Source organism: Crinia signifera, chromosome 6, assembly GCF_055691185.1.
Source record: "Crinia signifera chromosome 6, ASM5569118v1, whole genome shotgun sequence".
NCBI lineage: Eukaryota > Metazoa > Chordata > Amphibia > Anura > Myobatrachidae > Crinia > Crinia signifera.
Genome location: NC_139222.1, coordinates 119,246,736 through 119,259,277, shown reverse-complemented (window position 1 = coordinate 119,259,277; position 12,542 = coordinate 119,246,736). Strand labels below are relative to the sequence as shown.

The 12,542-nt window shown below is 42.6% G+C and overlaps 1 protein-coding gene across 3 annotated transcripts in view; it reads left to right on the top strand.

The window, feature by feature from the left end:
- Positions 1 to 12,542, top strand: part of ASIC2 (acid sensing ion channel subunit 2) — a 679,528-nt gene that overhangs the window by 649,117 nt on the left and 17,869 nt on the right. For all 3 annotated transcript variants that reach the window (XM_083146954.1, XM_083146952.1, XM_083146955.1), the window contains exons 4-5: positions 964 to 1,114; positions 2,334 to 2,390. In XM_083146954.1, coding sequence (XP_083003080.1) covers positions 964 to 1,114; positions 2,334 to 2,390 — 208 coding nt within the window. The remainder of the gene's footprint in view (positions 1 to 963; positions 1,115 to 2,333; positions 2,391 to 12,542) is intronic.

The following is a 12,542-nucleotide window of genomic DNA, read 5'->3' as shown; positions in this document are numbered from 1 at the left end:
GCTACTTCTGCAACTTCTTTGCCCCGCACGGCTGCCCCTCATGCTGTGTGCAATGATGTCGCATCCACACCGGCATTCTGGGGAAGTAGGAGGGAATCGCACACAACTCGTGCGGGCCCCTTCTTTGTGATGGAGTACACTGACACTAGATTTGTTACAGCATTGATCTGCATATGCTCCCTCTAGTTGCTACGCCACATGGTGATCTTTTACGGCAAACTTGTTTTAATAGTGGCTGGTAGTGCAGCGGAGTAAGGGGTCGCTGGTGAAAAGCCCTCTACCCAAAAAGTGATAAAGTGGAGAGTGATAAACAACTGAACAATTAGCTGCTAATTGTCATGTGTTTAAAAATGATAGTTTGGGGTTTACTGGCTGGTTGTTTATTGCTCTCCAATTTATCATTTTGTGAAGCTATGTGCATCTGGCCCTTGAAATTTGGATCAATCATCCCTATGGAGTACATACAGTTATAATGAAAGTCATATTTTCTTGCTGTCATGGTCCATCCAACCTAACAGAATGACTCTCCAGTCATACTGTTAGGTTGGATGGACCATGACAGCAAGAAAATATGAATATTTAGGAAACTCATGCAAACACAGAGACCAGATACAAACTCCACACAGATAGTGTCCTGGATGGAATTGAACCAATATACAGACCTTTTGGTGCTGTTATCTACAAAGCCTGCACTGTTGCTGAACACTGAAGATTGTCTTGGTCACAGTTGATTAAATTATACTATATTAGGATGACTTATTGTAAACATATGCATGTAACAGAAAATAATTTTAAAGTGATAGTTGGAACCATTGACATTGTTTCTTATAGTCACCACACTGTATGTAATATCTCTAATTGTTTTCTTCTCTTTTACTCTTATTTTCCCCACCTCACTGTTCCATCCCATTTCCTGCTCTTACACTTTTTCCCTTCCATCCTTGTTTTCCCATCTGTTCTCAGCTGACCTATCTCCCCTCTCCGTGGGGTATTTGCCGTGTCTCTGAACTGGGCTCGGACTTTTTCCCAGTATACAGTATCTCAGCTTGTAGGATCGACTGTGAGACCAGATACATTGTGGAGAACTGCAACTGCAAAATGGTGCACATGCCAGGTGAGGTGTGGGCAGGCTGGCATTCACTTTATCAAGAAACCTCTGTGTTACATATTCAGTCTACCTGATCTTCTTCAGAACAACTTGGTGTAAAAGTGGCATAAACCATGATTGTGGATTGCATTTACAGCAGTTGATGTGCTCTTCTTTTGATAGCTACAGCATAAATGTTTAAGTAAAAGAATATGAAATCTGCCCTGCCACATAGTAATATATGACAGAGCTGGATGCAAAAACCATCCTTACCCAACAAGCCAGAGTTTGGGGGATGCATTGCAGTTTTTTGGTGGTTTTGACTAAACAACCTGCAAAGAAATGTAGTTTTTTCCCACTTAAAGTGGGAGTGTGTGAGTTGCACACCCATTCATTAGGGATACATATAATAACCCAACGGGGGCAATGTTGGCAGTCAAAATACCGTCCCTGGTATCCTAAATAAGGTTACTTATCTCAATAGTGTCTCCATAAGTAACCTAATCCTCTCCCCCTAACCCTCCCTTCCCAACAGCCCATCCTTAACCCTCCTGGCTAGTGCCTAACCCCCCTACCCCACCACCTATACCTAACCCCTCCCTTCCAAGTTACTAAACCTAGCACTCCTTCCCCAGAGCTTAAAGGCCCATACTCACTAGAAGATCCCCACCAATGTTGATATTGTCGGGGGGGGGGGGGAGGGAGGCATCAGCAAGTGCATACACACGTGCGACGGTCATGCTGCATGTCATTAATGAGATCTCCCTCATCTTAACTTGTTTGGAGGGGGTCATTAACGATGCATAACGATGTACAGCATACACACTAGATGTTATTGTTCACAACGATATTGTCAAAAATATTGTCTAGCGTGTATGGGGATTAACCCTAAATTACCCTTACCCCCCCCTCCCCCCCCCGTATTCTAACACTGACATACCAATCCATGTGAAAATTCAAGGTTCTGATGCCGAAATTCTGTCAGCTAGCATCCTAACCTCCAGGATTATAACTGCATCCCATTCGTAAACAGGAATGTTGACTACAGCTTGTAATTGGTCTTCCTGCTCAGATACTTTGAAACCCCTTCCCTATGGCCTTTTGTCTGGAGATGTATGAAAAGTATCAACTTTGGGAGAGGGACTCCACTACCAATTATATGTCATTTCTGTTGTAACATTGCTATTGGAATTTATGTGAATGTGCTGTTACATGTTTCTGATGTAAGCTGTTTGTCTATTTCCAGGTGATGCTCCGTTTTGTACCCCAGAGCAGTACAAGGAGTGTGCAGAGCCTGCACTGAGTGAGTCCTGACACCTTACAATTACTAGACAATACTCACAACACAACAACACAATATTAGTCACAATGCCACAACTTAAAACCTGTATGGTACACAAACAATATGCAGCATATTTAAAGTCATATTCAAATTCAATATGTTTCTATTGTTGTGCGTAGTTCAGGAAAATAAATGTGAAAACGACATTTAGGGGTCAATTCAGTTGGTCATTCTCACTTACTTACGGAATTACATTTGCAATTGCATTCCAAATGAGCATTTTTGTTTATGTGAGACCCCTCAGCACACTATGATGTGGTATACAGTATGTACTGTATAGAATTTTAGAACTTTCAGATCGGAGCAAAAAAAATCATTGTTTCCAACTTTTTACAAAATGGTATCCAATCACTGAAAAATCTTTTTACAGATATTTCTGTACCCCAGAATAAAGGAAAGACTAATTTACATGCAGTCGCCGATGGGGTGCGGGATGACCTCCTGACAGTCAGGATTTTGACGGTCAGTGGACTGACGTTGGAATCACGTTTGTTAAAAGCCCGTCAGTCAGGGTCCCGACTGACAGGGGCTATTTTATCTCACAAACAACCCCTATAGATGGAGAATAGAACCTGTGGCGAGCACAGCATGCCACCAAGCCCACAATATAGCTAGAACAAAAAGTCTGCAAGGGGCTTCTTTGCGCTTGCCCCGCTGTCGGAGTACCTGTAATTGGGATTCCAATGTCGGTCTAATGACCATAGGAATACCAACTGTGGGACCCCCATACCTCATCCTCGCTGATGACATTGTCAAATTGAGATGCATGTACAGACGACAATGGGGGTTGCTAATGACCCGTGGCTGCACATCACAATATTGTATGGGCAGTACGGATGGTGTAGTGGTTAGCATTACTGCCTCACAGCGCTGTGGTCATGGGTTCGATTCCCACCATGGCTCTAACGGTGTGGAGTTTGTATATTCTCCCCGTACTTGCGTGGGTTTCCTCCGGGTACTCCGGTTTCCTCCCATAATCCAAAAATATACAGGTAGGCTTATTGGCTGCCAACAAAATTAACCCTACAATGTCTGTGTGCGTGTATATTGGTAGGGAACATAGATTGTAAACTCCACTGGGGCAGCGACTGATGTGAGTGTTCAACTATACTCTGAAAAGCGCTGCGGAATATGTATGTGCTATATAAGAAACTGTTAATAAATAAATAAAATAAATACATTGTATGTACACATTGGATGATACGCCCACCTTAATGTTAACAACATCAATATTGTCCATATTGTTAATAATATATCGCCCAGTGTGTACCCAGCATTTTTGTGATTCTTGTACATACCTCTCAGCATCTGACAATGACACAATTGTAATATGGTACAATCGCATAAATAATTGAATATCCTTTAGGTTTATCATATGAAAAAGGGATTTTGCATTACCCCCAGTCGTTTTAATTTCAACATAATATCAATTGTGGTATTTGATCATCACCTCACCACCATATTTGGATACATTTTTCCTACTAAAATATTGGATGCGTTATTTGTAAATGAAAAATCTTAGTGGCCATATAACTAGGAGTTTCAAGATATGTCAGTAATTCAGTGAAATAACTCTGTTCTGAGTACAAGGAGCTTACAGAAGGCATACTGTCATAGTGTAATACCACAAATGTCAGTCTTTGAGGCTGCAGCCAACATGCAATATGTGTCCAAAACAAAATCTCTGTGTAAACTTGAACTGTGTAGTTATGGATTATTATGAGAACTTGGGGCAGATGGACAAATCACAGGTCCTATAGGGACATTTTATAATGGTGTGTAAGAACTAATCATAATTTTGTAACATTTCTTATTTACCCTTTCACACATCAACCACGGTGTTACCCTGGCTCAGACCTAAGACAATGGTACATTGCAAACAGTGGCAAAATTGCGGAAGTCATTTTTGCAAACTTAGGGATTTGGGCGCTCTCCTCGCGGACTTAAATGGTAAATAATATATAATATTCTGTTTAGTGGAGAACTATATTAAAAAATATTTGAAAAATAATATTTGAATACTCCCCTTCTAATGGATCTCTGACTCCTCTCTTCTCCAGAAATGTATTTCTTTTATCTCTCCATTGTGGACATAAAAAATGAAACAGGAAATACAAAGGGAACCAATGTGTAAATCAATTTCAATATCCCAAAAAAAGATTGGCCCTACCTGCACCCTGGATTTTAGGAATTTTATTTGTAAACCATTGGAAAAGATACTGCTATATGTGTTCAACTGCCGACCCCATCGTGAGTACGAGTATGCCACCCACCCTTAAGATACCTTGATAAGCTTATAAACTAGAATTTCCGAGTGAGTTGGGGTACGCTTTCAGTACACCAGTTTTGAGAAAAAAAAAATAGGAAGAAATTTTTTGGGATATTGAAATTGATTTACACATTGGTTCCCTTTGTATATCTTGTTTCATTTTTTTATGTCCACAATGGAGAGATAAAAGAAATCAATTTCTGGAGAAGAGAGGAGTCAGAGATCCATTAGAAGGAGAGTATTCAAATATTCTTTTTCAAATATTTTTTAATATAGTTCTCCACTAAACAGAATATTATATATTATTTACCATTTAAGTCTATCAGGAGAGCGCCCAAATCCAGAGTATACAACCAGACTACATTTGCTTACCAGGGATAAGGGAATATATCCCATTACCCGGGACAGGCAAACTCCAACCATAGTAGCGCTAAGAGTTTTTCTAAATTTTGAAAAAAATTTGCAAACTTAGTCATTAATTTGAAAATATGCAAATTAAGCTAGTTGTTATTTGGATTAGGATCTTTATAAAAATAAGTATGCTTGCACTTACTATAGGTTTTACTTTAAATGTTTACATTAGTTCCAAGATGCTGAACCTTAAAATTCCTATTTTTATAAAAAGTTGCTGTGTATATTTATAGATATTTAGTACAAAGTTTGTTTTACTAAATCACCCTATTAAATGCGATAAATGACCACAGCTAATGGGTTCCCCGGGGGCCGATAACACAGGGGTCAGGCAACTAATCCTGGATTCTATGTGTGATCATCCGATAACAGGTCATTTACCGTACTGTAAAAACAGGCAGTAATTAGACTGCCCAATAGTACTATCTGTCTAAAAAGACAGTTTTTACTGTGCGTCAAATTAGCGCATGTAATAGGATACTGGTGAGAGTATCGTAGATAGAGATGTGCGCCGATCTGTATTGGTTTGGATCTACTGTAGATTCATCTTCAAGTTTTTTGTTTTGCAAAACCACCCTCAAATGTTTTGTTTCAGAGTGCATTAATTTAGTTCATACTTGCCTACTTTTGAAAATAATTTTCAGGGAGATTTGACATGGGGTGGTGGGCCGTGGTTGCGCCTATGGGAACGCCCAGCATTTCCTGGAGCGTTCCCAGGGTAATTCAGGGCGCCGCAGATCCATGTGCACAGGGCTTTAGCACTACCTTTACCTCTATTACAATTGCTTGGCAAGCACTTACTGTCCTGCAGATCTGTGTTCTACTGCAGCGGCTGCGTCTGAGGCTGATCCTTGGAACACAGCCAGTGAGAGGAGATTGCTGTGACAGATTCAAATTCACTGCAGGGGTCCACTGCAGGAGAAAACAGATCAGCAACAGCAGCTCAGCTTAACAGAGCACCTGGCCTCCTGCCAATGGTAAAATCACAGACGGCCCTCCAGGCGCTCTGCACACACAAACCATTCCATTCCCATACGCTGTGGCAACAGCTACCCAGAACCAAGCGGTGGCATTCATGACACCAGCGCATGTGTCGCCCATGCAGGCACCACTCCCCCCTCCCCAGGCATTCTGGGCTTGCGTATCCGCAAGTCCGTATTTTAGGGGAGCAATACACTAAAACTAAAGTGCGGGTCAGCAGGTGGCTCATTCAAAAATTGTGAGCCTCCCCGCGGAATGCGGGAGAGTAGACAACCGTGACACACCATTATATTAGACACAGCCCCCGCCCATATTACACCCAGTGCACACACCACTATATTACATTACACAGCCCCTCATATTACACCCAGTACACAGACCACTATATTACGTTATACACAGCCCCCTCATATTACACCCAGTGCACACACCACTATTTTACACTATATACAGCCCCTGCATATTACACTCAGTACACAGACCACTTTATTGCACTATATACAGCCCCCCATATTACACCCAGTACACACACCACTATATTACACTATATACAGCCCCACTCATATTACACCCAATGCACACACCACTATATTACACTAAATACAGCCCCCTCATATTACACCCAGTACACAGACCACTATATAGCACTATATACAGCCCCCCATATTACACCCAGTACACACACCACTATATTACACTATATACAGCCCCCTCATATTACACCCAGTACACACCACTATATTATGTTATACACAGCACCCCCCATTACAATACACACAGCCCCCCATGTTACTCTTAGCACACACACAAACATATATAACATAGCACACAGCACCCCCCATGTTACAATACACATAGCCATAGCCACCCATATTACTCTCAGTACAAACACCAATATATACCATTTGAACACAGCTCTCCCCTTATTACACAGTACATGCAGCACCCCCCCCCCCCCCAAATAAATACTCCTGTACACACCACTACATTGTATTACACATACAACACATTAGCAGAACCCTCCCTCCCCAGTCTATACTTTTCTGTGTTACTTTCTCTGGGTGCAGGGACCAGACAGCGTGGTGAGGGAGGCAGCTCAGCAGGGAGAAGAGCAGGTAGAGCAGGGCTGGCCAGATGCAGATGCACCAAGCCAGAGCCTACTCAGTGTGTGTGTGGTGGGCAGGGCCAGCTGTAGTGAAACAGAGCCCCAGCTGCCGGCTCTCCAGCTCCTCTGTCCTCCTGATGCTGCAGAGACTTCCGGTAAGTGCGTTCACACACAGCAGCATGGCCACCGCTACCGCGGCTGTGACCTCATGTGTACATTCCGACCCCTGCCATTTCCGGACATGCACGCATGCGCAGTCTGGATTGCAGTGGAGGAGGGGGTCACAAAAACTGGGAGGGCTGAGGGGGATTGCGGGGCAGCAGGAGGCTCAGGCAAAAGTCGGGAGCCTCCCGCTGAATGCGGGAGGGTAGGCAAGCCCCATTTAGTTTAAAATTAAATTTAAAAAAATCGATAATCATTGATAAAAATCGATAACACTTTTATAAAATAGCTACTGTAAAAGCATATAAATTTTGCAATGCAAAACCTGAAATTCGGATTTAAAATATGAATTGGAATTTGGTTTGGTTTGGATCCACAGGATTCAGCACTAATTAAATCCAAACAGTGAGGGAAGACTAGAGGTCAGGCCTGTAAAGGAGCATACACACAGGGTGATTTCATCCCCAATTCTAAGTGATCTGAATAGATCTTTAGAAATGGAGCACTGCACGGTGATGCACGGTCCTAAGGGTTGCTATCGCCTGCAGGGAAAGCCAGTGCTGGTATTGGCTTTCCTGCTAGATCATGAGGCTTATTAAAAATGAGCACGGTCACTCAGCACACAGCATCGCGGAGGCACCGCGATGTGTGCTCAGCGATTGTGCTGAAGCACGTTGCTCAGCAAAAGAGCCGATTGTACAGGACTTTAGGGAGCACTTGTTCCTATTTACCAAACTCTCTTTGCCGAGGCTCTTTATCAAAACTTCTACATAAACTGTATACATTGAATTGTTACACAGATTTGCTGACAAGTGTCTGCAATTACATATTGCACCTGAGGGGAAAAGCTCATTATGGTGAAGATGATGATTGTGTTCTGCTGTCTGGGCGCCTGTTACTGTTACTGCATGTGGGAAACTGTGTCCCCCGGCAGTGACATTACCCTGCTGGTTGGATTGGCCTGGGGCTGGTTCTTAAAATACAGGGGACCCCTAGTAATTTTGTCCCACGTATTTTGGGAACCAGCCCCGGACCTGGAGCCTGGGGATGGTTTAAAAAAATCGGGGAACCCCTATTTGTCGCTTTTCCTGATTTTTTATTACCGGCCCCGGCTCTTTCAGCCTGGTGCTGGTTACGTTTTACACTAATTAGCAGCCGTATTTTTAATTTAAATCAATTTAATTTAAATCAGGAACCACCATTCTTTTGAATGGTTATTCCTGGCGTATTCTATTGATGGTGTATTCATTCGTATTTGTAAATACAAATACGAATGTCCCATCAATATGAATATGAAAATTTGGATACAGACAGCTTTAGAATAAGTGCAGCCCTTAAGTTATATTTCGCCTATGTGTGATAACTATTATGTTAATATTCAGAAATGATTACGGCAGCTCATATCAAGACCTCTTAACTTGATATTCACTAACACCATTATAGATAACATACAAGACCACTGAAACGATTATATTATATCTAGCATTTCATCTAATAATATGATTGATATTTTATATAAAGAAACGTAGCACTATGTCAGCTAGCTTATGTCTACGGGGTGTATTCAACAGTGGCGTAACTGCTGATACAGATTCAAAAAAACATTGTAAGTGGGGAAGGGAGAGTGGGGTATTTCACACACTAAGTGTGTAGGAGGTCTGCGTACGCTTCGCATATAAGCTTCCTTAGGTCCTAACGTACAGTGACCCTGGCAGTGACGTGATCTCAGGCGCCTGAGCACGTCCCTGGGCTGTTCTGCCTACCCGTACTGGTGAGACTGTGCACAAGGCACTTGTCCATACTCGGGCTATCGACGGCAGAACAGCGTTCATCGGCGGCTCCTGTCAAAGAGTGGCAGCGCCTGACGGGACTTACAATTCCGTCTGTAGCGCACTCGGCTCTGACAGGTCAGCCGGTTGATGTTAGACCTCTCTATATATATTCAACAATCGCTACAATAAAATAATTGTGATTGAAAGACAAAAAACAGGTCTAATTGCAAGTGTGTATCAGGGCATGGTCCCTAAATTGTATACTAATTAAGCACACTCTGACTTTGCGTTGCATTATTTAAAATATTGGAGGAACACAACAGAGTGGGGTTCACTAAGTGAGGATATTTATCCTTTTTAATGTTGTTATATGTTTGTATGTTTGGTTTTTATTTCGCAACTATTTTAAAAATATCCCAATAAATATTAAGTTTTATTAGTCAAGTTCTTTCTTCAGGTGCACCAGCCCCAGACACTCTTTTCCTATACCTTCATATTCTGTTTCCAACCAGTGTCTATGGTAGCACACCCTCCAACGTTAGACACAGATTGCTGACAATACGTATAAGAGAGTTCACCCTACATTTATTATAATTAATTTCTGTGCGACTGCTCAAAACCCCTTATTTTGCTGCTATCTCTACATACACCTTACAATACATATTTTCATTTAACAACTTCATAAGTAGTTGGGTAAATAGATAGGGCCATATTCAATGCGGCCAATGAGAGGGTAAAATGGCGGGGATCAATGAAAACAAGCAATCCTTGCTGTTTAACCCCCGTATCAGCCGTTCACCCTATTCATCGTGCTGTGGAAATCCTTGCTGTCAAATAACGATTAGGATTCCCCCAAACAGCAAGGCTCGCTGCTAATGCAACAAAAACTAACGAGGGGGAAATGGCGTGTGCAGGGGCTCATTTGAATATTGACCCTGCGAGGTGTGACAGCGAGCAGGCAGCACTGCTCGCTGTCACCGCTCACAAAAAGCATTGAATACCAGTGGCATAACTAGGCTGCAGCAGACCCCGCTGTGGCTTGTGGGAGCCTGTGTCTGCGGGGTCTGCAGGAAGAACCAACAATAAACAAGGCGCTGCTGCAGGGAAGGAGACCTGTGCTGCTCTTCACTCTTCTACTCATCCTGTGCCCATGATGTTGGTGTGACAGTTTGATGTCATCAGGTTGCTGCGGGCTGTACAAATTCAGGAGGCTGTGGTTTAGCCCATCCCCTCTTCTCCCCCTCCTCTATTGACGCTCTAGTGACTGCCCCGGCGCATAAAAGAGGACTGCTCCGCCACTTCCAATAGCTGCCTGGCACTTACCAGCTGCTCCAGGAGGGTATGATGGGGCCTTCTACTGCCAAAGCTTCCAACATGGGAACTTCCAGGAGCTGAAAGGAAACACTGCTTAGTTTAGAGGACTCAAGGCTGCTTTAGGTACTTCACATAGTACAGCTATATTGTGAAAGGTGCAGGGGAGTAGCAGTCATATCTGCTCTCCTCTTTTTCTCTCTTCTCCCTCACACTGTTCTCCTTTTTCTTTTAGTCTCTCTCAACCTTATCCATCCCTCTCTTTATACCCCCTCTCTCTGTATCTCTCTTTGCCCACCCTTTCTTTCTTCACTCCTCCCATGCGCACTTTTACTCCCCCTTTCCCACTCTCATTTTCTCTCACTAATTTTCTTTATTATTCTGTCACTCTTCTTTTCTTTCTATCTCTCCTTTTTTTCTTTCCTCACTATCTCTCTTCTGTCTCTGCTATTTGATGGGAATCATCCAACCATAAGTAAGGGTCATTACAGTGTGTGTGGCGTAATGTGTAAGGGTATTACTGAAACTATTTTGGCTGGGGGGAAACAAATTTTATAGTTACGCCACTGTTGAATACACCCCGTAGACTTAAGCTAGCTGACTTAGTGCTACGTTTCTTTATATAAAATATCAATCATATTATTAGATGAAACACTAGATATAATATAATCGTTTCAGTGGTAAAGTCTTGTATGTTATCTATAATGGTGTTATAGATAAAGATGAATATCAAGTGAAGAGGTTTAGATATGAGCTACCGTAATCATTTCTGAATATTAACATAATAGTTATCACACATAGGCGAAATATAACTTAAGGGCTGCACTTAGTCTAAAGCTGGCTGCATCATTTTGATGCTGGCACACGGTCCTTTATACCAAGCATCTTTCTGAAAATCTTTCTTTAGAATTGTATAGGATTAGGCCAAGGAGCTTAAAACACACTGGGGGAAATGTCTGTGTGCGCACACATCCACATAAGTGTTTTCATGTCTTCATCTATATAAACAGCAAACGCTGCTCACCACTGGATCTGGACTATTTCATTTTCTTGTGTTCCTCAGCTTTTATTGTCCGTGTATCCTCTCACTGTCTAATGACCCAGATAGGAAAGTGTTTCTTTTAACAATAAGCTGTCATACAAGTCAGCTAATACATCTTGTCGCACAAGTCACCTAATACATCTTAACCGGAGAAAGGATGTAGAGGAAAAAAAACAAATGGATCAATAAAGTTCAATAGATGAGAAACAGATCTAGTAAGTATATTGTACATTAGTGTTTAACGACTAAAGCAGAAGCCTGCCACCTGGGGCTGCCCAGCTATAGTAGATATGAAATAGGGCTCTGCAGATACTATAGTTCAAACATGCTGGAGAATATCAGGTCATTTCAGTCTACCCTAAAGACGAGAAGAATTCCACTCAGTTTAAACCGTGTGCTAATATTGCTGAAGTTGGAGAGTGTTATTATGTATACTACATCTTTAGGCTTCTACAGGAAGGCTATAAATCCCTAACCAAGATGGCCATTGACAAGAGTTCTGCACATATGCAACGCCATATTGTCACTTTGTTAGAGTGGAAGACAGATGTCTTCTACTTAGCGCCAAGCTAATTACCAATGATCGATGTCTCTGGAGTCAATGGTGCTGCTTTCATCCTGCAGTGCTACCCTCATACAGCCTCCAGCGGTGACCTGTTCCATGCATAAATATTTGTGTCAGCATTACTGTTAGTACAAAAGAATGGCAGATTTTTCTGCGCATCCGTTAATAAGAATGGTCTAACAGCACTCTCCCTGACAGTGACTTCCTGTTCCTGCATGTGCAGTGGGAGGTCCAAGCCAACTGGATTGGAATACCTTCAATAAAATAAATAGCTTTTCTACAATTTGGATGGATTTAAGCGAGCCACCGAGCCCGAAGCGTAGCAAGCCCCGCGAGAGGACGCGGTATACGAGCCCGAAGCGTGGCGATCGCATCGAGCCCCGCGAGGGAACGCGGATTACTTAACATGTATTCCACGTTCGCTCGCCACGCTTCGGGCTCGTATTCCGCGTCCGCTCGCTACGCTTCGGGCTTGGTGGCTCTCTACGCTCTCCA